We start from the raw sequence: 27,863 nt of genomic DNA on the forward strand, positions 1-27,863 counted from the left end.
GTAAGTGTAATCATCAAAGCACAACCAAACACTCGTCCTGCATGTTCAATTGCAGCAATGTAGCACCACTCCTTCTGGGTGTAGCAATTTCCATTTTCTTCAGTGTATTATCAGGATATGTGGGAGAATTTTGCCAACTGTATCTCAACGACATTTCAGTTCACAGCAAGAATTTTCAAGAACACCTTATACATCTGACAAAAGTGCTGGAACGACTGAAGATTCATGAACTGACTTCCCAGCTGGAGAAGTGCCACTTCACCCAGTTCGGCGAAGAATATCTTGGCCATGTCCTAACCTCTGAAGAATCGAGCTATCGAAGAAGCTGAATGCCCGCAGACCAAGCAACCATTACATCAGTTCCTTGGCTTGTGTGGATGGTATAGCAGCTTCATGCCACACATTGAAGAGAAGGCAATACCACTCACTGATCTACTCCATAACAACCGTCCATTCTGACGGACCAGCAATGAAGAGGCAGCATTCCAAGGCATTAATGCTGCAATATGCTACGCTCCCGGTCTAGCCCATCCTGACCCTCAATGGAAGATGCGCCTGGAGACGGATGCCAGCAACTCTGGCTTAGGAACAGTGTTATTCCAGGAAAGGAGTGACGGCGGAAGGGACATCATCAGAAAAGCCAGCAGGAAGCTATCTCCCACCAAACAACACTACTGCACTGCCGAGAAAGAAGCCTTAGATGTGGTGTGGGCCATGGGTAAATTCAGAGGCTACTTGGAGGGAAGGAAGTTCCAGCTCTACACCGATAATGCCACTCTCAAATGGTAACTCGGTTTCTGGCTCGAAATCCAAATTGATGCAATGTGCTCTGTTAATTGCAGAATTTGATTTTGATGTGTGTCACTTCCCAAGGCCGATGAACATAGGAGAAGACAGCCTATCTAGGCACCGGGCGATGGAACGTGAAGCTGGGAGTACCATTGTTGAGAGGGAGTTCCCACAAAATCACCACCTGCCCTTATGACCATCAAGAAGGAACTTGCATCTGGTAGTGATCAAACAGTGGCAGGAATAAGACAAGCCCTGTAGGGCCATGATACAGTGGATTAGGAAACAGAACACCTATAATCGAATTGTCCTGAGGGAATTTAAGATGTGCTACAAGAATTCCGGGTTTACAGAGGACTCTTGATGTCCAGGTCGCATCTCTCTGACATGCCTGCAATAGTGGTGATCCCCAGACAGCACACGACAGATATCCTTGAGAAGTTCCATGACAGCACTGAAGCCAGACATCCAGGAGGCGAAGAGACATATCAGTCTATCCGATGAAGATTCTTCTGGGTCAACATGCGAAAAAGACATCCTGGACTACGTGAAGGGGTGCTACATCTGTGCCTGCACCAAGGCAAGCAACAGGAAGGCAGATTCCAGCCAACAAGGAAGACAACCACAATGCCCGTGGGAGGTCGTAGACCTGGACTTGATGGGTCCTCATCTTAGAACACCAAGGGGTATGACAGGACTCCTAGTAATCACTGACCTCTTCACAAGATGGACTGAGGCCTTTCCAACACCTGAAGACACGACAGGACGCATCAGCAGCTGGCTACAAGACAAGGTATTAAGCCGCTATGGTTATCCACGGTTCATTCCATCAGACAGTGGGAGTCAATTCACATCGAGGAAGCGGCAGCAAAGGATGACGGAATGGGGTGTGGAGCACTGGACCACCCCTATCTACAACCCAAGGGCAAATCCAACAGAACCAGGAGCTGAAAAGGATGCTACGAGTCCACCTGATAGGCAAAGAACATCGACTGTGGGAATGTTAGATACCACAATTACACTTTGTCCTGCAACGATGTATCAACCATGGCACTAGCTATTCCCCAGCAGAGCTGATTCTTGGTCAACAGCTGTACGGCACCAGGGACTGGGAGATTCGTCTACCACCCACTTCGGGTCAAGATGATGCAGTTGTTTCCCTGGCAGAGTGTTAGCAGCAGCAGCAGCAGCAGCAGCAGCAGCAGAACATCAAGGAGAAGCAAGCTTTGGCCGAGAAGACATCCCTTACCCAGGCCAAGGCTGAAGATGTTGAAGAGACCCAGATCTTCCTACCAGGCCAACAAGTACTGCGACATAACGACCTTGTCAGTAATAAGATTGGATGGTTTCATGCAGGTCTTGCACCTAAGTGGGTTGGTCCCATTGAGGTGGATAAACAGCTGGGCATTGGGGTCTACTGACTGAAGATCAACCCTCCTGCATCAGAGTTGCGGTGAGTCACTGAACCGCTGCACATACAGAGTAAGCCTGGTGGAGAGGCTACTAATGACATAGCACCATCTGGTCATCGTGAGGAGAACACATCGCCTGTCATCGAGGAAGAGGCTGGCAGCAAGGCAACCCCAACCCCCGACACGGCACATGGTGGTCAAGAGGAGAAGAGCACATCCTGCGACATTGAGGAAGAAAGAAGATACAATCCACATCCAAGGCAAAGTCGATGAATGTGACAAAGTGTAGAAATTGTTTCAAGTTATAGGGGGGATATTGATGCAAGTGTGATAAACAGATTTAACTTGAAAACAATATTAAGTCATCCATGGGTAACTAATACAAATATCAATCTTGAATTATTATTATTATTATTATTATTATTATTATTATTATTATTATTATTATTATTATTATATGATTATTATTTTATGATTATTATTATTACTTGTATGTATGTCAATGAAATGTTATATCCAGTTAGTATTTGTATTATTATGATACAATCGCGTTGTTTGTGAGATTATGTCATGAAACATATGCTGTACATAAAAATTTATATGAGTTCAGTTAATGTAAATACCTGTAAATTAATATTATAATATATTCTTACGAGTATATATGATTTGTAATCTACTACGGTACTTTGAAATGCACTGTACCTTCCAGAAAGGCACTAGAACGATGGAGAATATTCTGTACAACATAACATATGTATTAGGCACTCTGGAATTTTTGAAAGGGTATTTTTTGTGATGTATCTTTCTGGAAGCCTGGCCAGGACATATATAAGGAGACGAGTTATTGGTTAGGGAGTTATTGTTTAGCAGGAGTTTCACTGGTGAACATGTGTTTTGGTTACCTGACATGCCGATGTAGGCAGTCGGTAGTCAACTGTTTCAACTGTGTTTCAAGGTTGTAATCTCCATGTGCAGCGATTGGCATTTTTGTTGAAATGGTGGTTTGTGATGTGAGTGTTTTGTTGTGACAGCAGTGATTAATTTAAAGTTAAGAACTTCATATTTAGGTTCCGTATTGAAGCAGAATTCACATCAAAGAAAAGTACAATAGGTTCCACCTTTTCAATACATTATATTATGTGACAGTTTTACATTACAGTTAAACCTTCACATTTTTATACATTCGGGACCGGTTTCGACAGTGTCCCTGTCATCATCGGCCAAGAACAATTAATCGAGGACATTAGACCTTACAATACTTTAGGTATGATATAACAGTGAATATAAAATTATACATTATCTATCTACAAAAAGGTGTGAACATGTCCAGGTAAAAAATCACGATTTAAGAAAAATCATAGTCCTGTAGGGTGTACACTTATAAAATTTCTAATTAAAATAACGTGTTAAAAATCTGCTGTTGTATTATAGCTATAGCAGAGTATGTTTATAGGTGTAAATCTATGAAGTTTTGGCACTCAAGACATATAGCTATGTTTGACAAGTTAAAGGTGTTCAAACATTTAGTTAAATGGTGTTCCACTTAAAATATGTGATGCAGTTCATCTGAGGTTGTAGTAAATATGTTTGTAGGCTTAATTTTGGTATTTTTATCACTCGAGACATATGGCCATGTGTGACAAGTTAAAAGTTGATAAAACATTTAGTTAATGGTGTTCCACTTAAAATATATGGTAAAGTTCAGCTGAGGCTACAACTTGGACTTGAGGAGCAGATGATTATGTAAAATATCAATATAAGTAGAAATGAACAATTTAAATGGGTCACTGCTTGTTGATGTAGATGATCAGCAAGTCCTATTAAACAATTATACATGTCGACATGTGGTTGTATATCATCTTGCTGAGAAGTAACAAAAGTCCTGGCTGAAATGGTGCTTGTAGATCTTATATTGTAGGTTGTGATTACATAAATTGATTAGAAGGGATCCTGATCCAAGTCGGAACCTATAAGAGATAAAACGCGATATAAAGTTACCGTATTTAAGAAACGAAAGGGAGTTAAATTTCGCGAAGTATTGGTGAATGAAAAACTCACCTCAGGTGCCACCTGATCACAGTCCCGCCTCTACCGCGTTGCCTCCTTCCCCTAACTCAGTAACTCCGCCCCTCCCTGCTCCCTTCTAGGCCTCGTCTCTCCTCAGCCTGTCAGTTCCACTACGTTCCGTCTACCATCAACTTGGCACCTGAGGTGAGTTTTTCATTCACCAATACTTCGCGAAATTTAACTCCCTTTCGTTTCTTAAATACGGTAACTTTATATCGCGTTTTATCTCTTATAGGTTCCGACTTGGATCAGGATCCCTTCTAATCAATTTATGTAATCACAACCTACAATATAAGATCTACAAGCACCATTTCAGCCAGGACTTTTGTTACTTCTCAGCAAGATGATATACAACCACATGTCGACATGTATAATTGTTTAATAGGACTTGCTGATCATCTACATCAACAAGCAGTGACCCATTTAAATTGTTCATTTCTACTTATATTGATATTTTACATAATCATCTGCTCCTCAAGTCCAAGTTGTAGCCTCAGCTGAACTTTACCATATATTTTAAGTGGAACACCATTAACTAAATGTTTTATCAACTTTTAACTTGTCACACATGGCCATATGTCTCGAGTGATAAAAATACCAAAATTAAGCCTACAAACATATTTACTACAACCTCAGATGAACTGCATCACATATTTTAAGTGGAACACCATTTAACTAAATGTTTGAACACCTTTAACTTGTCAAACATAGCTATATGTCTTGAGTGCCAAAACTTCATAGATTTACACCTATAAACATACTCTGCTATAGCTATAATACAACAGCAGATTTTTAACACGTTATTTTAATTAGAAATTTTATAAGTGTACACCCTACAGGACTATGATTTTTCTTAAATCGTGATTTTTTACCTGGACATGTTCACACCTTTTTGTAGATAGATAATGTATAATTTTATATTCACTGTTATATCATACCTAAAGTATTGTAAGGTCTAATGTCCTCGATTAATTGTTCTTGGCCGATGATGACAGGGACACTGTCGAAACCGGTCCCGAATGTATAAAAATGTGAAGGTTTAACTGTAATGTAAAACTGTCACATAATATAATGTATTGAAAAGGTGGAACCTATTGTACTTTTCTTTGATGTGAGCAGTGATTAAGGTTATGTGTATGTTTAAATTGTAAATAGATGTGAATAAAAATGGTACCGACTGACAGCAGCTTGTTTGCATCGTTGTGGATCCATTATAGTATATCCCTAGAAATCTTATCAAATGAGTCATCCAGTTGCAAAACCCGTTATGTCCATATTTTTCTCAAAATGAGTTATCACTGTCATTTTATGCAGCTCAACAAAATACACAATCCAGTAATGTAATACATGAGCAAAGTCCATTTAATCCATATGTTTAAAGGTGACAAATAACCTGCTGCAGAAGTCATTATGTCCAGCGTGTTATGCAGTAAATCTCATTATGTCCCAGAACCCTGTAAGAGGATCATTCTTACATGAACAAAATCAGGCAACTGTGTGATAAGAGGAGATGAAGTAAACTATAACAGCGATTGTGGTGGAAGCGAAAAGCATATTGAAGCATGGGAAACCTGTGCCAGTACCAGTGGAGGAAGGAGTTCCTTTTAAGAAAGAAAACCTCAACGACTTGAACACATTGCTGACCAAACATTACCAGAAAGAGTGGATAAGGAAAGATGATCTCACGTTCTACAAGACACTGTTTGACCAGCGGCAAACTTTAAACAGTGAAGTGCCAGACTATGACACTGATGTGGGAGATTTTGTTAAGGACAATAACGGATTTTATAGTCTATTAGCTTCATAGTCTGTATTGATAGTTCAAGCACACAAGTATGAAGGATGAGTTCTTCACCTAATCAATACTTTATTTTACATAGTGTCAATATTATTTCCATAAAAAGACAGTACCAGTTTCGACCTGTAAATAGGTCATCTTCAGCTGTTGAAGAACCTGCTTAATAGCAACTGTACAGAATAAATACTACTAAAATTAAAATTAAACAAGAATGCCATTAAAATAAACATGAATGCCATTATTCTACAAAATACTTCAGGTTAAGATATATACATATGGTACAGTTTTGGGGGTTAGAGGGCTTTTTCCCTGGCCCCATGATTTCTACATATTTCAAAAATTATATTTGCTGAGGTAGGATACAATTCTAAGAGTGTATCAAGAATCACTGACATTCTGGTGTCAAGTTCGAATATCTACGTTAAATGCCATCACTATGTCCAACGGTTTTATGAGATGTTTCGAAGTGCATTGTTGGGCAGCAAATATGTGGGGATGTTGTATTGATTAGAATAAGAGGTTCAGTAACCTGTTTACACATACATAGCTTATTCTCAGATTATATCAGTGCTGAAAAACATGTTAGTGAATGCCACTATACTAAAAAACTTAATGTTAAGATAAATACATATGGTACAGTTTTGGGGTTAAAGGGCTGTTATCATGGACCCCGTGGATTCTACATATTTCAAAAATTATATTTGTTGAGGTTGAAATTGGATACAATTCCTAGAGTTTATGAAGAATCACTGACATTCTGGTGTCAGGCTTGGATATCTAATGTTAAATGCCAACACTATGTCCAACGGTTTTATGAGATGATTCATAGTGCATTGCTGGGCCGCAAATATGCGGGGACATTGTGTTCATTACAATAAGAGGTTTAGTAACCTGTTTATAGATACACAGCTCACTCTCAGTCTGAAGAGGGGAGCACGCACAACTCACTTTCATTGATTTCAATATATCACACACAGCAACGTAAACCTCAATAAGGAAGTTTAATATACACTAGCATGTTTTTCAGCACTGATATAGACTGGGAGTGAGCTGTGTATCTGTAAACAGGTTATTCAACCTCTTATTCTAATGAACACGACATCCCTGCATATTTGCGGCCCAACAATGCACTTTGAATCATCTCATAAAACCGTTGGACATAGGGTTGGCATTTAACATTAGATATCCAAGCCTGACACCAGAATGTCAGTGATTCTTCATAAAAACTAGGAATTGTATCCAATTTCAACCTCAACAAATATAATTTTTGAAATATGTAGAAATCATGGGGCCAGGATAATAGCCCTTTAACTCCAAAACTGTCCAACTCATTGGCTGAATGGTCAGCGTATTGGCCTTCAGTTCAGAGGGTCCCAGGTTCGATTCCCGGCCGGGTCGGGGATTTTAACCTCCATTGGTTAATTCCAATGGCCCGGGGGCTGGGTGTTTGTGCTGTCCCCAACATCCCTGCAACTCACACACCATACATAACACTATCCTCCACCACAATAACATGCAGTTACCTACACATGGCAGATGCCACCCACCCTCATCGGATGGTCGCCTTACAAGGGCTGCACTCGGCTAGAAATAGCCACATAAAATTATTATTATACCCAAAAACTGTACCATATGTATATATCTTAACATTAAGTTTTTTAGTATAGTGGCATTCACTAACATGTTTTTCAGCACAGATATAATCTGAGAATAAGTATGTATGTGTAAACAGGTTACTGAACCTCTTATATTCTAATCAATACAACATCCCCACATATTTGCTGCCCAACAATGCACTTCGAAACATCTCATAAAACCGTTGGACATAGTGATGGCATTTAACATAGATATTCGAACTTGACACCAGAATGTCAGTGATTCTTGATACACTCTTAGAATTGTATCCTACCTCAGCAAATATAATTTTTGAAATATGTAGAAATCATGGGGCCAGGGAAAAAGCCCTCTAACCCCCAAAACTGTACCATATGTATATATCTTAACCTGAAGTATTTTGTAGAATAATGGCATTCATGTTTATTTTAATGGCATTCTTGTTTAATTTTAATTTTAGTAGTATTTATTCTGTACAGTTGCTATTAAGCAGGTTCTTCAACAGCTGAAGATGATCTATTTACAGGTCAAAACTGGTACTGTCTTTTTATGGAAATAATATTGACACTATGTAAAATAAAGTATTGATTAGGTGAAGAACTCATCCTTCATACTTGTGTGCAATAACGGATTGTCAATATGACTGTACAATATGTTAAAGAACTTATAAAATGTTTTGAATGAATGACGATTTCTTGATGTAATCATAAAATCAAAGAGCGGGTATTAGATATCAAAACATTATATCCTAACCTTAAAATTATTCCTATTCGTGCTATTTTCATAGTGTAATACCTTCAAATGTAGCTAACAAAACATGTTCACCATAAATCGGCACACTATATTCCATATCAAAACCAAACCCCACGGCACTTACACATCTGAAAGGGCTTTGGCCTGCCCAGCGACCGCTGCTCAGCCCAAAGGACTGCAGATTACGAGGGTACGTGTGGTCAGCACGACGCATCCTTTCGGTCGTCATTCTGAGCTTTCGAGACCGGAGCCACAATCTCAGCATCAGATAGCTCCTCAATTCTAATCAAGTAGGCTGAGTAGACCTCAAACCAGCCCTCAGGTTGAGAGAAAAATCCCTGAGCTGGCCGGGAATCGAACCTGGGGCCTCCGGGTGAGAGGCAGACACGCTACCCCCACAGGGTCGGTCTGGCCTATAATCCATATACTGCAGCACATACCATTTTATCTCCCCAAAACTGCTCCAAAACTTGTTATGTCCAAATGTTTTTTGCAAATAACATGGATTTTATAAGTTATATTTTTGCGAAGATTTTGCGGTATGACGAAGATGAACGCTTACTATTTAATGACAAAATTTCAACCTCCTATCTTTGCTGCATAACAAATGACAGTTTTTTTTCCTTTCTGAAAGATTTGTTTGTCTGCACATAACGGGTTTTGCAACTGGACGACTCAACTGCAGATGCTTTTTTAGTTTTCAACTTTTGTATCTTATTGTAAATGTAATTGTCATAATATGTAAATTTGAATACTTCTTTAGCATTAGTCACCTGCTCTATCTGGACAGTATCCTTGTAACTAACAATCTTTACATAATGCTGACTGAATACTTCTGCCTTTTGAAGACCTTTGCATACACACTCCTCTTGTTCGTTAATGATTCCTGGAATGTCCTTCTTGGAACCTGTCCTGCCTTAAAATACCTATACATACCCTTCTCTTTTTCACTAAAATTTGTATGACTACCAATTATGCTTGCCATCAACTTATCCTTAGCTGACTTCTTTGCTAGATTCAATTTCCTAGTTAAGTTCCTTCGATTTCTACTTACTTCCACAGCCATTTTTAACTCTATTTCCTTCCAGTCTGTACCTCCTCCTTAGTCTCTTCAATTCTTTATTATAATAAGGAGGGTCTTTACCTCTCCTTACGACCTTTAAAGGTACAAAACTCTTTTCACATTCCTCAACAATTGATTTAAACCCATCCCAGAGTCTGTTTACATATTTTTTTTTACCATTTTCCACCGTCTATTACTTCAGTTTCTTTATAGAGCTCATCTTGTTTTACCAGCACCACGCCCAGGATATTTTTCCCTATAGTTGGTTCCATCACTTTCTGAATCAGCTGTCCTTCCCACATTAGCATATTTTTCATTTGTTGGTCATGCTTCCTGTTGTTCGCATTACCTTCCCAATTGACATTTGGTAATTCAGATCTCCCGCTACAATCCCATTCCTTTCTATGTCGTTTCCCACATAGCTGATTATCTTATCAAATAATTCTGAATCAGCATCAGCGCTACCCTTTCCCAGTCTGTACCAGTCGCAAAGCTAGCTATATTACTTGGGGAGTCTAAGAAAATTGTTGAAGCTTACCTTAAATTCTTTTATAAAGCAAGTGTATGCGGCGTTCCTTTCTCTCTGCAAATGTATCAATGACACAGTCCCTGAAGCTCTGGTTATTTGACAATTAGTGCAATAGAGATTTCTCTATAGCAAGTGTACTTAAATTACATATTCTACTGTTTGTAATTGAATTCCTCAGGACGGTTTTTATGCGTTTTAGCGCACTCATACTTCATTCATTCGAACATGTTGTCACTGGAAATGTGAGAACTAAATGAACCAAACATGTTGTTTGTTTGTAAACCTTGTCCAGACCATTATCCAACATGTATTTTAGCAGTATTTATGGAGGTAGATGTTTAGCTTCATCAGAGTACACATTTAAAAGTTCATTTGTCAGTTGTTCACTTTCGAAAAAAGGGTACATCTTCAGGAGTTGTTTCATTTTCATTGAAGGAAAACTTGTGTTGTAAGCCTTAAATTGATTCTCATGTAATAATTCAGCATAATGGAATTTTCAAAGTCACAGAACCATATTTCCATCTGTACCACGATGGTATCAGTTATTTCATACGCTAATGCTGTGAGGGTTGGCACTACAAATGATTTTGTTGTCATTGTAGTATTGAGAGCTTTGCTAGTGTCTATGCATTCATTCAGTGTATCTTAATTTCTCAGATTTTTAAAGTTATTTATGGTTTGCTTTATCTCCTGGTTGCAGATATTTACATTAGATGTGCATTTTGCTTGCAGCACTTTGAATAAATGATCCATGTAGCAAAACATCTTTTTGAAGACACACAACAGGAAGAGGAAATTAGGGTCATCTAATCTCTTAACCAGTCCCATAGCACCATTAACAGATTTGCCTTCCCATTCTTCATCTTTATGAACAATGTGTGTAATAGCTTCTTTCAAGTCCTTTAAATGGGATGCTATTATTAGTGTTGCTATGGAGTGGAAGTTCCAACATGTCGTACATGCCGGGGGGGAAGTTTAAAGCCTTTATCTCTCAGGACTTGAGTTCTCTTTGATGACTTGCTGACATATGTATGGAAGGCAGTCAAACCATAAGTAAAGAGACGCACTTTCTTTATAGCTTTTGCTCCAGACAAGAATACCAAATTAAGCTTATGTGCATAGCAATGTATAAACATTGCATGTAGGCAAACTTGCTTTACGATAGTTTCAACACCCCCTGTAGAACCCACCATTATGGAAGCTCCGTCATAAGTCTGACATATTAATTACTTTTCTACACCCCATTTTCTTAAGACATCCAATATTACGGCTGACAGTCCAGTGGCACTTTTATCTTTTGAGACGTCGTAGAACCCCACAAACCTCTCGTGAACGTTATAGCCAACACAATACTGAAATATAATATTCATCTGATTCTGACAAGATATATCTAATGCTTCATCTGCCTGAACTGATACAAATTCACAAATAGAAAGTTCTTTCTGAATCTCTTCATTTATCACTTGAGTTACACAGTCAATAAGTTTATTCTGAATGTCACTCGAAGTTCCTTTAAATCTTGAAGATGCTCCCAGATGCTCTCTCATGAATTGTTCTTGTGCTAGCAATTCCAGGGTCTCGAGGTAGTTACCTTTATTTACGGAATCACTACTCTCGTCACGCCCACGGAATGGAAGTTCTTGTTTGAACTAACCTGCCAAGAACCCGTCTATTATGATTATGCTTTAGAACTGCAAGACGAGCCGCTTCTGATAAGGTATGCTGTATTCTACTCCTGCCGAGAAGAAGAAAACGCTCACTGTTCTGAATATGTCTTTTTGAAATCTGGTGTTTACGTGCCCTTCTATGAACATTTTTTAGGGTACTGATGCCACCCTCATTCTATTCACTATCACCTCCAAATAATATGCAAATGTAACAATAAAACTTACAATCTGTCACACTTGCTGTAAGCCATGTATAATCCTTATACCTTTGGGTCTGGTAAGTTCTTATTTAGTTTCCATCCTTTTGCACAATTTTCAATAATGGCTGTGGCCGCTTGTCTTCCAATGAACTTTTCTTCGAAAGACAAAGAAGAAATTGGAGTTCGAAGCAAGTATGTAATAAGATCATTACTTTCATTCATTATACATGGATTTAAAAGATACTAGCAACCCTTTCCACAAAACACAGACCACTAATAACAAGTTGTAAACTTCACAGATCAACAGATCACAACGTAAATATTAACTTGTAACTCGAGACTTGGAGACTACACTCCCAGCTAGGTTTCAAATCGAGCACTTACCACTGCATGACGTCATACGTTGTCATAGCAACCAGCACAAACCCCGTCCGCTAGAAGGAAAGTAAGAGTCTGGCTGAAGTAGTGCGGCAGAGTGGAGTTTAATAGACATCATTTTCGTGCCTTACATCAATAATTTATTATTTGTATTTCGTCTGGGAATCTGAGACTCTTAGATTCCCCCCTAGCGTCGCCACTGGTCTGTACACTCCAAAGATATGAAGTTGCCTATCATCTTAAGAAATGAGCCTTACACCTAGAATTTCATGTTTGTCATCTTTAACTTTTTCGTAGCATACAAATTCTTCTTTCACCAGAACGAATACTCCCCATCCCACCATTCCTATCCTATCTCTATGATACACACTCCAGTTCTGTGAGAAAATGTCTGCATCCATTACATCATTTCTCAGCCATGATTCATCTCCTATAACAATATCTGGTAAGTATATATATCTATTAAAGGCCTTAGGATTTCAATTATTTTATTCCTCAGACATTGAATATTTAGCAGAAACTGACCTATCTTCATCATTTAAAGTTGCCATTCTTCTTGTTCAACATTGAAGTTTGCTTCCTTGTGAGCTCTTTGAAATAACCTCTTTCTTGAACCATACGAATGTTGGTTTCAGTACATGACTTTGTTAAATTGCAAAGTATGTAATGTAGCATTACAATGCACGTTTTTGATCTTTTAATCAGAGGTAAATCAATACAGCTGGATGTAATACAATACACAAAATTGGTCACTGGTATATCCAATAATTTAAAGTTTTCTTTACTGTAAATTCAATGTAATTTGAACTTTGCTTTTCAGAAATAATAATATTATTTTTGTTTATGGCATATGAAATCAGACAAACTATAGGGAAACTGTAGGGAAACTTTATGCTTTACAAAGAGTTTACTCTGCTTCCTCAGAAGTGAACCCTGACTGATTAAAATTATTCTATTAATTTATTCTGGACTGTGGAGAAACATTGATCTTACCATTATGTTTTTATACCTGAAATACTGATACAAACATTACGGAATTAAACACTAAAATATAAAAGGAGAGAAATTCTTAGAGATATTCTGTTCAATGTAATTTAATGTAATTTTAATTCAGTTTTGTAAATTATTAGGGTATAAATGCTTTAATTTATAGCAAATAAAATTCTTAAAATTTCATTGCTCATAAGAAATATTCTATGAAAGTTTTGATAGATAAATCAGTGGTATCTGTCTAGTGATCCATGTTCACAACATTTATGAAACGTCCTAAAGAGATATGTCACTAAATTAACATGCATAGCCTTTATCTAAAATCTATAAATATCTGATACAGTGATTTCCAGAGCAAAATGGAAAAAAAAGAAAAAAGGGATTTGTGTATAAACTACTTCACATATCAAAATAGATTAGTTTCATGTTCTGGTTTGATCTTAGACGATTATGGCAAGGGTTTTAGTTCCACCTCATCAATACCAAATTGTTTTAAAAAATACTGTATTATCATACACATATTTGTACAAATGGGACTACTTTTGACCTGACAGCTGTGTTATCATCAGCCATTAAACTTAAACTAGAACCAAAATGGAACAGCACACAATATGATGTTACATATACATGTTGAATTATTGTTGTTGGCCAACTGTAAACATGGTAACATATTCAAAACATATCAGAGAACATATTGGTGAAACATCAGTTGTTGATATGGCTATGAAACATGAAATGAAATACAGTCATGGCATACATACATTCTAAAAGACACGTTCTAATAGTCAAATGTTTAAATAATAGCACATTGTTTGTGGGACTCTCTAACATATCTGAGTTTGGATTGCTTATCTATTGGTATGATATTCAATACATTACATTCACATGAAGCGAGATTGAATCAGAAATAGTTCCAAGTCATTCTATAATATTGTAAATAGCCATAGTTCTGTCATGATGGTACAGCCAGATATGTTTTGCCTGTTGTCATCAATCCTGGATTCAGCTAATTTGATTAAGTGGAACTAAAACCCTTGCTATAGTTGACTTCACATAGTCTATTAATATAGGTGCAGAAAAATTGTTCTTCATTATAGGTTGAAAACTAACAATACAGCCCAAATCCTTTTAAGATATATCAATTTTTTTTTACAGAAATATCACACATGACTGGCTATAATACATAGCAGCTGGAATGAGAAATGCTTGTAGAATATGATATGCATTATTGTTGAACAAAGGTGTAGTAAAATTAGCAAGGTTTTCTTGTGAAAGGATGTTCTTCAAAGATGCCACATGCTTGGTAGTTGTTGCAGCACCAGCGTGTATCACAGAACTTTAATTGTACTTCTTCGACCTCGTTGAGAGGAGCTAGTGTGTTGTTTCTGTGTGTAATCTTTTTTGTAATAAAACTTGTATTTTTTAAAGATCTGTTCACATAGTATGGGACGGAATAATAAAGTATAGATTATAGAAAAAGGATAAAGGGGATATCTGATAACTGCTTAATCGTAGGATATATGACATTTTGGCGACCGTGACAGGACACGTCTGTTGTACTGGAGTTGATGTTTCAATGAACCTTGTTTGTACTATAAGGTTCGGTTGTTATTGACTATCGTCTATTCTTTCGGAGCAGTTTTCCTTTTGCGGCCATCGCGATGACGACTGTGGATAAAGAAGACATTTGGAAATCGGCCGTGAAGAAGCGTGGAATTTTAAGGTCAGTATTCATGAAGCACTATAATGCCGTCATAGAAATGATTAGTAAGAAAGTCGCTGTAGACGAAGTTGTCCCTAAGTTTTCTGTACTTGAGGTCGGGTATGACGATATTGTGGCTCTCGATAATGATATACAGGATTATCTTTATTTAAGCGAGTGTACCGACGAGGAAATCTTACAAGAGTTGGAGACAGTTGATGCATATAAAGAGAAGTATTGTACACTGAAAGGCAAGGTTGATGAACTGAAGAAGTCCCAAGTAAATGTGGCACAATCTGTTTCCAAGTCATGTGATTCGGGAAGACATCGGCTTAGGTTACCGAAGTTGGAATTGGCTAGATACGGTGGCAAGATCTCCCTGTGGATTGGATTCTGGGCACAGTTTTCCCATATTGATAGTGACCTGGAACTTAGTAATGAGGAAAAATTCCAATACCTATTGCAGGCTACAGTACCTAAATCTAGGGCCAGGTCCATTGTAGAAAGTTTTCCAAGATATCTTGGTACAACATTACATTAGGGAATTGTTAGAACTAGTTACTGATCATAGCAACATGAAACTGTCAGTACTTTATGACAGATTGGAAACACAACTACCTGCATTAGAATCATTGGAGATAAAATCTGATAATTACGCTGCCATTCTCTTCCCGTTAGTGGAGTCATGTTTGCCAATAGAAACGTTGAAGCAGTGGGAGCGTACCAATGGAGATTGTGATAGGACCTTAGAGGAACAGATGGATAATTTAATTACTTTTGTCAAGAGAGAAGTACAGACGGAAGAGCATGTGGCCCTTGCTAATACTCGTTTCGGTACTTCTAAATCGCAACCGGTGGATAGAAGAAATTATTCTCCTTGTGAGACTCAGCTATGTGCTACCGCAGCTGACTTAGCCAATCTCAGTCTTACAAATCAGTGGCTATTTTGTGAAGGCAAACATGGTACCACTGACTGCCAGAATGCCGTGACCATGTCTATTGATGAGAAAAGGAAGCTTCTGGCTCAGGCTGGTTGTTGTTTCGCCTGCACCAAGAAGGGCCATCTTGCAAATCGATGTCGGGCGAGGTGTAGTTCTTGTAGAGGCCGACACATTCTGGTGATGTGTAGCAAAGTCACGGCCAGTTCAGAGGTAGAAAAGGGAAATGTTGTGGCACGTCCTTCTTCGGAATTAGATCTCCTTGCTATTAATCATAACTTGATGTTTGGTGTCTCAAATGAAGTGTTCTTGCAGTCCTTCACTGCTATTCTGTACAATGGTGATATGCAGCGAAGGGTTTGTGTTTTAATAGACAATGGATCACAACACTCCTATATCATAAGTAGCTTGGCGAGAGAAATGAAGTATAATGTCATTGGTGAAGAAAGTCTGATTCATTCTCTGTTTGGAGGCTGTAACCTCGGATTGGTGAGGCACCGATGTTATAAAGCTCATCTACGAGGGTTAGATAGAGACTTCGCCTGTTGGTTTTCAGTACTGGACCAAGCCAACATCGCTTCGTTTATCCTGTTGGTCAGGCCCAGCACGCAAATGGAGGAAGAGCTTCAACAATTAGGTTTCAAGCTCATTGAAGACATGCCTGGGCCCATAGATGTACTGATAGGAGCTGATATAGCGGGCAAGATCTGGTCAGGCAACAGAGTAATTCTTTCTTCTGGTGTTGTGGCTGTTGATATTTTATTTGGCTGGACTCTAATGGGCAGTGAGAAGAAGACACCCATTGCCATGATGGGGACATTGCTGATCTGTGGAAACTTGAGGCCATTGGTATCTGTGACCCAGCTGAGAAGCAAGATCGAAAAGCTAAGCGATTAACTGTTTTGGAACATTTTAAGAGTACTGTTGAATATGTGGACGGTCAATACCAGGTTCCACTTCCATGTTCCCTTGTTTCAGAATTGCCTTCTAATTTTGAAGTGGCAGAGGGTCGGCTGGTGAGAACAACAAGAAAGATGCGCTGTTCCAACAATTTATTTGAAGATTACGATTCATTATTTTGTGAAAGGTTGAAGCTTAACAACATTGAAAAGGCGAAGGGGAATGGTAAGGGACACTACTTGCCCCATCGTCTAGTGATAAAAGAGACCAGCAATACCACAAAGGTGCGCCCTGTCTTTGACGCCTCTGCAAAAATTGCTGGTTTTCCTTCTCTTAATGAATGCTTGGAACAAGGACCGAATCTCATTGAACTGTTACCCGACATTTTGATGCAATTTTGAAAGAAAACCGTGGGTGTCTCAGCGGACATAGAGAAAGACTTTCTAGAGATTGTGATTCATTCTGATGATAGAGACTATCTCAAGTTCCTGTGGTGGGACAGTGACAGCAGGTTAATGACATTGAGACACTCCCGCATGGTTTTTGGGGTGACCTGTAGCCCTTTCCTCTTAGCCGCAGTTCTCGATCACCATCTCAGTAAATGTGTCGAGAGTTATTCTGTAGAAGATAGTGCAATTTTGAACAAGTTGAAGACCAGATTCTGTGTCAATAACTTAGCTATGAGTGTAGACAGTCCTTCAGAGGCTGAGTATCTGTGGACTCTTGCTACATGTGTTATGGCTAAAGCAGGATTTAATCTCAGAGGGTGGGAGTTCTTAGGTGACTCTTCTGAAGAGACGGCTCCTATGCTAGGACTGAAATGGGATCGTAAGAGTGACAAGCTCAGTCTAAACATCAGTTGGTGGGAGAAAGCTACTCAGATGGGCTGTCTTACAAAGAAGAACGTTATCTTCACGACACAGAGAATATTCGACCCAACTGGCTTTAGTAGACTTGCAACTTTGAGTTTGAAGCTGATGTTACAGAACCTATGTGAGAAGAAATTGGACAGGGATGACCCTATAGATGATGAAAACAAAAATATTTTTAAGGCTTGGCTTCAACGAGTTCCGCTGCTCAAAGAAATAAACATCCCTAGAAATATTGGGACTTCTCACAATCGTTCACTGCACCTTTCTATTGAGGCAAGTTACAAGGTGGATGCTGCATGCGTATTTTTGCGCTGTGAAACTGAAGGGGGAGATGTAAAGGTCAATTTGGTACTATCTAAGTCGAGGGTTGTGCCATCCTTGAAACTTACGATGCCACGATTAGAGTTGATGGCAGCTACCATCGGGGCGAGATTGCTGAATTCTGTTCGGAATGCCATTGGTTGGACCACCGAACCTATTCATGCATGGAGTGATTCGAGCACGGTGCTTGCCTGGATCCGAAGAGAAGAAGAGTGGTCAGTCTTTGTCAGGAATCGTGTTAAGGAGATACGAAAATTAACTCAGGGGGTTGAGTGGAAGCACATTCCTGGACCTTTGAATCCTGCTGATCTCCCTTCTAGAGGATGTACAATTGAGCATCTTGTCGCTTCACATTGGTGGGATTGGCTCCCATGGTTGAGACAACATCACGATTCTTGGCCTCTGTCATCGTGTACATACATTGAGGAAGAAGTGATCAGTGAAAGGCTTAAGGAAACTACTGTACTCCTCATTACACACAAGGACCAGGCCTGGTTGTATAGCTACTTCAGCAAATATGAACAAATTGTTCGCAATTGTGGAACCGGAGATATCGACGAAATTGAAAAGAACCATTTGAAGTGTCGTTTATGTTATCGACACAAACTCAGGGAGCAGCTGAGGGCTCAGTTCCATTCAGAATACTTAGGTTCACTGAAGTGGATTCATCGCAAGAAGACTCGTCTGCCCTCAGTAGGAGAAATCGTGTTAATTGGTTCAGATGTTACCAAAAGAATCTACTGGCCACTTGCCCGAGTAGAAAATATAATTCAGGGACGTGATGGTAATATACAAGTTATTCGGTTGAGAACTGAAAAGAGAACAATGACTCACCTGCTACAACGTGTATTTCCTTTGGCGATCGAAGACCCGTCTAACAAGGATAGTAAAGAGGTGTTGGACCCTGTTGCGGTTTCTATTTCAGATTCTTGTGATCATACTGAGTCACCAGTGTCATTTAGATACCGCCAGGTTTTAGTACTGACCCTCAAGTTACTCGATCTGAAAGACTGGTTAAAGCGCTGCATCGTTTAGACTTGTAGAAAAGGAAGATACCTTGTCACGATGTTTAGTAATTTTCATTTCAGAAAATTAGGTGGGAGGATGTGGCAACACCAGCGTGTATCACAGAACTTTAATTGTACTTCTTGGACCTCGTTGGGAGGAGCTAGTGTGTTGTTTCTGTGTGTAATCTTCTTTGTAATTAAACCTGTATTTTTTAAAGATCTGTTCACATAGTATGGGACGGAATAATAAAGTATAGATTATAGAAAAAGATAAAGGGGATATCTGATAACTGCTTAATCGTAGGATATATGACAGTAGTCAAAGATGTAAAGGTATTGTATTCATTTGTTTAATTTTTATGAACATTGTTAAAAATATGAACACTGAAGGTCTGAATGGAGGGGAAGGCAAGTATATCTTAAAACCCTTCACCAACATTCCATGGGTATTAGGGGTGAATCCAGGACAATAATCTTTTTGCACAGGTCATAAAATGTAGAACAGCAGAGACAGCATGTGTTTTATTAATTATATTTAATCTGCAATTTGTTGCACCTTTATTTTCTGTATTCTACTCAGGCAATATAAAATAATGTTGTAATACATAAATCAAGTGTATACTTACTGGTGCGACAGTATGGAGGACGGTATCCAAGTTCACAACCATTCCTGCAGTGACCAATTTTTTTATCACATGAATGGTTGTTTTTGCATTTTCCGCATTTTTTGCTACAACCCCATCCATAGAAACCATGTTTACATGCTGAAATAATCAATATTCACTCATAAATACAACAGGTGCAAGCAGATCTGTTCAAATATATACACACTCTACAATTATCGGAGTACTAAGTGATAAAATTGTTAATTAACATAAAATAAACAAATTGCATTATTATGAAAAGTTCCATTATACGAGTATACTACTACTATGTTCCATTTTGTTGTGTGTTAATATCATATAATAACAAGAAGGAAAAATAGCGAAATAACCAATCAATACCGATCTGCATTTAGGGGAGATTCCCTATCTGTTGTTTTCCTAGTCTTTTCCTGAATGATTTAAACAAAAAATGGAAATTTATTGAATATCTCCCTTTGTAAGTTATTCCAATCCATCACTCCCCTTCCTATAAATGAATATTTGCCCCAATTTGTCCTCTGAATTCTAACTTTATATTCATATTGTGATCTTTCCTACTTTTAAAGATGCCACTCAAACTTATTCGTCTACAAATGTCATTCCACACCATCTCTCCACCGACAGCTCAGAACATACCACTTACATATACATAAGAAATAACAAAGGTATTTTTCCTGTTCCACCTATTCAATACAACCCACTGTTCTCTGGTTACATTTATAAACAGCTGTATATACATTAATGGTACATACTTCACCCTTTCTATAGAGCATCCTCAGCCTTTAGTCAAACTTAAAATGCTAAACATAAAAATTAATTTGTGAAACAGGAAAGTAGTCAATTAACATTGTAAAGCTAAAACTAGAATACAAAGTCATTTGAAATATGGACAACACTGTGAAGATAAAATGGATTAAAATAGATTAAAAATTAATGTCAGTCTGAAACTATGCCTCTGGAGCTAAAACTTGATCTTCATCTTTCTATGATGTGTGGTACTTGTATATTTTCAAGCATGTAATTCCAATATACTCACCAAAGATCTTGCCCATAATTAAAAATTGTGTACAAACTGAATAAAACTGAGCATTTGTACAAAATATAATTTTGTGTGAGTCCATCCTTGATGTGTCGTAAATATTAATGGGTGAAAATGCAGAGTTTGTTATTAGACACATATAAAATAAGACATTAGCTGGAATTGCTGCTAAAAATATCTAAAAGGTGAAATGTAGATGACGACATAGTTACATTGGACAAAGGCCCTTACTAGAGAATATTTGAAAGTTGAATGGAACGTCATTTATGTGTGCCTAGATGTTGTACACGCCCTCCCATTATAGCAGTGTTGGCTTGTCTGTTGGTCCATTCAACTATTAAATATTCTCTAGTAAGGGCCTTACGTCCAATGTAACTACGTCATCATCTACATATCACCTTTTAGGTCAGGTCAAGTACATCCTGCTACCGTATGCGACAGTAAACAGTACTACCTTCGATTATCTGGCCGAGGGTTGGGCGACTGTTACCAAATCTGACAAACAAAGGGAGAACCAATGGCTATGGGCAGAGGAGTTCACCCTTAGGGGGCTTGTTGAAGCCATTGTGTATGAAATGACACATAAATTCAACTGGAAGCTGCTGCCTTGCAGATGTGGCAGTGGACTGCTAAAGGCTAAGGGAGATAAACCTGACAGAAAATCTTATCTAATGTTAGGGTGACCAAATCTAAATTTTCAAATGGAGGACAGACTCTTAATAAAAGGAGGAGATTTCATAAAAAATGTTCTAAAAATGCAGGACAAATGGAATTTTAATATTTACATACAAAGTTTAGTATTACATACCTTATAACTGTTATGTTGATGAAGATGCTGAAGTTGTAGGTATTTTATGCTGATACTTATCGGCTGCACCCCTTTCGACAGCAAAGATGAATTATTTTCTTGTAATAAATAATTGAAAAACTATTTACATGACATGTTTTTAAAGTTGTACTTCACTATTATAATACCGTTAATTGACTCAGTCAGCAAACGATTTCTTTCTTCTGACCACTGTGTATTAATCAGGAAAAACACTCTTTCAACGGTTGCATTGCAACCTCGAATAGAGAAACAAAACTGACAAATTTTAAGCAGCTCACTAAATGTTTCAATGTCAGGGCTATATTTGAAAAACTCACACCACTGCTTATCTTATGTTGTATGTTTATAAATTTACGAACTCCTAGTGTAATTCTGCACATTGAAAAATTGGTCAACAAGTTCAGAATCGTCTATCTCCACAGCTTTAGATTTCAAATACTCGAGACAAAGAAGAACATCTTCAAACTGAATGTCTCTCATGCTATGAAGCTTCATCCATTGGAAACACTTAAACTCTTCCATCATAGGGTTACACCATTTTAACAGGTACTGAATGCACGTTTCATAAAAATGAACAACATGTTCTACAGGTGCAATGCATTCTCTTTCGAAGCCATTTTCAGTGAGGGATTTCAGAGACTTTTTGACTATAAGAGGTATGAATTTATTTTCCATTCTATAATTCAGTGTGGCCAGAGTTGAACCTAATATATCACAAACTTTGGTTATAGAGAGCGTTTCTTTTTCAATGTATGAAATTTTTTTGTCAAAAATATGCATAGTGGAATGAACAAACCACAGGTAATGCTGAAAAAACTTGTTTTCAAAAAAGGACCAAATTATAGCAGGAACAGAATTTGAAGGCTGAGAAAGAAAGTACAACTTTAGAGCTGCAAACAGTTTTAGCATTCTTTCTACTGCAGGAAACAAACTTAACCACCTTGTTTTGCTGTGACACAAAAGCTTGTTCATAATTTATTTCAACAAACTCGCAGAATTCATTGAGTTGTTCAGTGCAAATTGTATAGATATGGAAATAATTAAAGACTTTTAAAATTATACTCTCTGCATCAACTGGCAGTACATCAGCACCTTGTTGCAAACAATTACGCAGTACCGTACATGTGCTGGGCATCCAACCCCGATTATATGTTCATTTAATTTACTTTCATGTGCTGAAAATACGTTTTTGCCTTCTCTACGATTAACCTCTCCAATATTTACATTTGCATTGTCTCCACTAAAAGCAACACATTTAGCAGAAATATTATGCTTCTTTAAAGTCTCGGAAACATAATTGGATATTGTCTCTGAAGTTTCATTAGGACATGTTTGTAGTTCTAAGATTTTAGTCTGAATACCATTTTCTTTATAGTCAAAATATTGTATAACAATAGGAAAAAGTTTCATCTAGCATCAGTACCCACTCCAAACAAAGGAATACTATTATTCAATGTTTTAGTGATAATCTCAATGGAATGAGGGGCGATTACATTATTTACGATATCATCAGTTTTGGTTCTAGCACATGATATTTTATTAGCAATCTTAGAATCTGCAAACAGCACTTTATCCAAATTTGATGTGCAGTTCATAGACCTATACGACTGATGGTGAGAAACAGTGTGATATGCCAATGTTGCCTCTGTTGCCCGAATTTTCCTGTCTACTGGGGAATGTTTAATCGGGAAAAATGAATCAATATTACTGTTAGAGGAACTGCTTCTAATTTTTTTCTCTGCTTTTCACTAGCAATATGTCTCCCGAGATCACCTGAACCTTTGTTTCCAACAGTTACAATAACAGTCACAAATATAACATTTCGCCTCACTTTTGTTACGTCCCTCTCTAATACACGGGTACTTCTGTTTCAGCTTCTCTGAGAACTTACATCTCCTCTTTCGTGCCTCGCCACCTTTGAGTGATGACATACTGATATTATTCAAATTTCATAATAAAATCACAAACACTCCACTCACTCAGAAGTTCCGAATCAAACTAGTAAAAGAATAAAACTACGTAATACTGCAGCCAGCATTCTTTGACTGGTGAATCCCCGCCGAGAATTCCCCGCCCTCGTCCGAGCACGTTCAGATCACGTTGGGTGGTGACTTTGGTGACAGGCCCTTCAAACAGCTCTAACTTAACACATTCACGCCCGTATCCGAGTTATTGCCTATAGCGCGTGAGCATGCTGTGGACCGTATCCGAGTTAGCCCGGATAAGCGCAACCTTGAACTCGAGCCGTTCCTAGGCAGCTGGGATCTATTTTGGTCACAAATATGTGCGAGAGAGATGAATGTAATACCCTTATGAATGTTTCTATTCACCGAAAACCACATGGCCATGGCGATTTTCCCTCCCAATGCACTTTCTTTGTTTTGTTTCTGAAGGTAGCCTAGTGCTCGCACAACTAGCTGCGTGATTGGTTTGTGATTGCACAAGCGTGTGTATAGTCGCGTTCTGAAGTATAACCATGGCCTGTAGGGACAATATAAATGATGCAAGTGATGCGAATATACAAAGCACAGTTTTTCAGCTGCTTGAAAATTATCTTGGCCAGGGGTATACAGTCTATATGGACAATTATTACAAATAGCGATGACTCGCGAAACAATTACGGGAACAGAGCACTGCCGTATGGGGAACAATACGGTCGAATAGGGGTGTACCAAAAGATCTAAAGGAACACCAGGCAATTCTCAAACGGGGTAAAAAGTGAACCCGACATAAAAGTACAGTCACCTCTCTCCGAAATCCCAGCTCCATCTACGTCATCAGCTCCAAGTTAACGTAATGCAATTTTGCCGCCAAAAAGGGCACTGGCCAAGGATCCATCATTTAGGTTAGATGCGAAGAGAAAAGAGTGCATCCTCTTAAAGTTTCCACCATCAAATATAGACACGTTCCCCTGAAGAATGTGCAAAGTGTGCTTCAAAAATAAATTTATTAGTGAAATATGCTATTTTTTGGAATGTTTAGTGTTCCCATTCACCCAGGAAAGTGTGACATTACCTACCACACCCTACAGAGATACTAGAGGACTTCATTAAGGTATGTGGAAAATTTTGTTTCCATATCTTGTTCAGTTTAGAACATATTGTGAAAAGAATTCGTTGTTGTTTGCTCTGCCACTAACAGCTGGAATAGCTGGGCGAGCCCTTTAAATAGCCGCTCAGATGATGGGCGTGAATGTGTTAAGATATGATTTATTATTAAGTGAGTAAATGACGTATTCTGATAGGGGTATCCAGAATATGGACTGAGATAGAGGAAGTGCAACAAAATAGCTTTGCAACAGAGAAAACAATAGGAAACTGAATGGCTAAGAATAAAATATGTAAAAAGCCGGACATTTAATAGCAAATAATAAATGCCTGCCGGACAGAGGACAAGCATGAAAAAAGGACGACATGTCCGGCAAATGCCGGACAGTTGGTCACCTTATCTAACGTTAGGACTAGCCAGTCAGTTGGAGAGTAACTGCTATCGCCTTCAACACTTACACGAGCCTCGGATGTAAACAAAGAACTCGGAGTAGATAACAGCACCTGCAGACCCACACCAGGTATGATGGTTTACAGACTGATGATATGACAAGACTTGCGATTGTGCAACAACCCTGGAGAAGACAACACACTCGAATAGGAACAATCAATGTACTGAGTTTGACTGGGCAATGTGAAGAGTTAGTGGATATCATGGAGAGAAAGAAAATATCAATCCTAGAACCGAAAGAAACTAGATGGAAAGGTAAAGGGTATAAAGAGTTGAGGAAAAACTATACCCTCTACTGGAATGGTAAAAACCGGATATGAGAAATTGAGTAGGATTGATATTGTCAAAAGGGTTAGATGGTATTACAGAGATCCAGTACATCAATGAGAGGATTATAAAGGCAACAGTTCACCTTGGGAAAAAGAAGCTGACACTGGTGCAAGTGCATACCCCTCAGACGGGTTGCAGTCAATATGAAAAGAACAAGTTTTTTGAAGACCTAGAAGAGAATGTCAGTGAAGAGGTGGCAATCATCATTGGGGACCTCAACGCACAGCTTAGGACAGACAGAAATGGCTATGAGAAGGTGATGGGACCACATGACTATGAGAGAAGGAATTCAGAAGGGGAACATCTCCTAAACTTCTGTATATGAAACTGTTTGGTAGTAAAAAACAGTTGGTTCAACAAAAGAGTCAGTCACAAGATTACCCGTTACAGCTGGGATGGAAAGAGCAAGATGGTCGTTGACTATGTCATTACAGATAAAGAAAGAAGTAGACTTGTGACTGATGTCAAGGTGATTCCAAGTGAGAACCTCAATAGCGACCACTGGTTATAAGTAGCAGATCTGAAAGACATCAATGTACCAAAGATAACAACCAGAAAATCACCTAAGATTAAGATGTGGGATCTACAACAGATTGAAGAAAGGATCGACTATAAGGACCATATAAGAGAACTTCCTACAGAAGAAGTGGAGAGTGGTGAGGTACGGTGGACAAGATTTAAAAACACCTAGATAAAAGAAGCAATAGAGGTTTGCGGGAAGACAAGTGCGAGAGCAAGGAAAAAAGGGACACCCTGGTGGAATGAGAGAGTAAGATCCTCAATACAGGAAAGGAACATGGCACAAAAAGGACAAGATAGATAGAAATCCAAACCAGAATTGGTATGTGACGAGGGGATGATCAGAGACCTCGAGGAAGTTTACCGGAACAAGAAATTTATAGTTAAAAGAGTAGTAGAAGAGGTGAAGATAAAGTGCTGGGAAAAATTTACTCAAAAACTGAAGGAAGACAGCAAAGGCAGTATGAAACTATTGTTCAGAGTGATCAATAACAAAAGGAATTCAATTGAAACCATCAAAGCAATTGAGGATCCTAATGCAAATCAGGCCAGGAATGAAGAGGGCATCAGAGAGTTTCTGAGGAATCATTTTGATTACCTATTGAACAGGACAGAAGCAGATCAGAGAACAAAAGAACCAGCTGTTGAAAGCTGCAGAGAGGAACCTCCCATTACATGGGCAGAAACAGAAACAGTCCTTAAGAAGATGCTGCAAGCAAAATCCCTAGGAATCGATTAAGTCAGCACGGACAGGATTAAAGCAGCAGGAATCCAAGGTTTACAGTGGCTACACAGAGTGCTCAATGCAGTTTGGAAAGATGGCAAGATACCTACTGATTGGAGCAAGGGTGTCATTATCCCCCGGTTTAAGAAAGGAAATTGCCAAAAACGCTCTAACTTTTTTTTTTGCTAGGGGCTTTACGTCGCTCCAACACAGATAGGTCTTATGGCGATGATGGGATAGGAAAGGCCTAGGAGTTGGAAGGAAGTGGCCATGGCCTTAATTAAGGTACAGCCCCAGCATTTGCCTGGTGTGAAAATGGGAAACCACGGAAAACCATTTTCAGGGCTGCCGATAGTGGGATTCGAACCTACTATCTTCCGGATGCAAGCTCACAGCCGCACATGCTCTAACTACCGGGGAATAACACTCCTCTCTCATGGGCTCACAAATATTAGAGAGCAGTTTGCGAGTCATCTTAGAGCCACAGTTCGAAGAGGAACAGTATGGCTTCAGGCCTAATGGGTCCACAAGAGACCTAAACTTCAATGTCCATATGTTAATGGAAAAATATTGGGGAAAGGGCAAAATATGTTTATGGTTTTCCTTGACATTGAGAAGGCATATGGCAGCATCGCAAGAGAGAAGATATGGGAATGCCTGAGAAAAAGGAATGTTCCAGAGAGACTGGTGAGGAATGTTCAGATGCTGGATGAGAACTGTACCAGCTGTGTGCGATTGGGTGACGGACATTCATCCTGGTTCAAATCCGAAAGTGGAGTCCAGCATGGCAGTGAACTATCCCCATTATTATTTGTCACCATCATTGATGACATAATGAAGAACAACAAGAAAACCTCTGGTGAACTAAATGCAATGGCCTTCACTGATGATGTTATGATCTGGGGAGAAACAGAGGAACAAGTACAGTCGAGACTCAATGAATGGAAGGTTAAGTTCCAGAGTTCAATCTGAAGAAAAGCGAATTCAAAACAGTAGTGATGGCAATAAACAGAGGGGGACAGCCAGCGAACATCATGCTAGGAAACCATCCACTAGAAAGTGAGGAAAGCTTTCCGTACCTCAGCAGTATAATATCTCAAGATACACTAGCCACAAAGGAGGTGGCAAATACAGTGCAGAAGAGCTCTCACTTTTAGCAGCAAGTACGAACACTCCTCTGGAATCCCAAAGTACCAACAAAATCAAAGCTGGTGATGTTCAATCAGTACTTCATACCAATCTTAACCTATGGTATTGAAACCTGCACCCCTCACTAAGAA

At 38.7% G+C, this 27,863-nt stretch overlaps 1 protein-coding gene across 1 annotated transcript in view; it reads right to left on the reverse strand.

The window, feature by feature from the left end:
- LOC136874532 (receptor-type tyrosine-protein phosphatase kappa) overlaps nucleotides 1-27,863 on the reverse strand; it is a 381,492-nt gene that overhangs the window by 293,537 nt on the left and 60,092 nt on the right. The window contains exon 5 of the mRNA XM_067148168.2: nucleotides 19,627-19,764. Within this exon, the coding sequence (XP_067004269.2) occupies nucleotides 19,627-19,764 (138 nt within the window). The remainder of the gene's footprint in view (nucleotides 1-19,626; nucleotides 19,765-27,863) is intronic.

Source organism: Anabrus simplex, chromosome 5, assembly GCF_040414725.1.
Source record: "Anabrus simplex isolate iqAnaSimp1 chromosome 5, ASM4041472v1, whole genome shotgun sequence".
In the NCBI taxonomy this organism is placed as follows: Eukaryota; Metazoa; Arthropoda; class Insecta; order Orthoptera; family Tettigoniidae; genus Anabrus; species Anabrus simplex.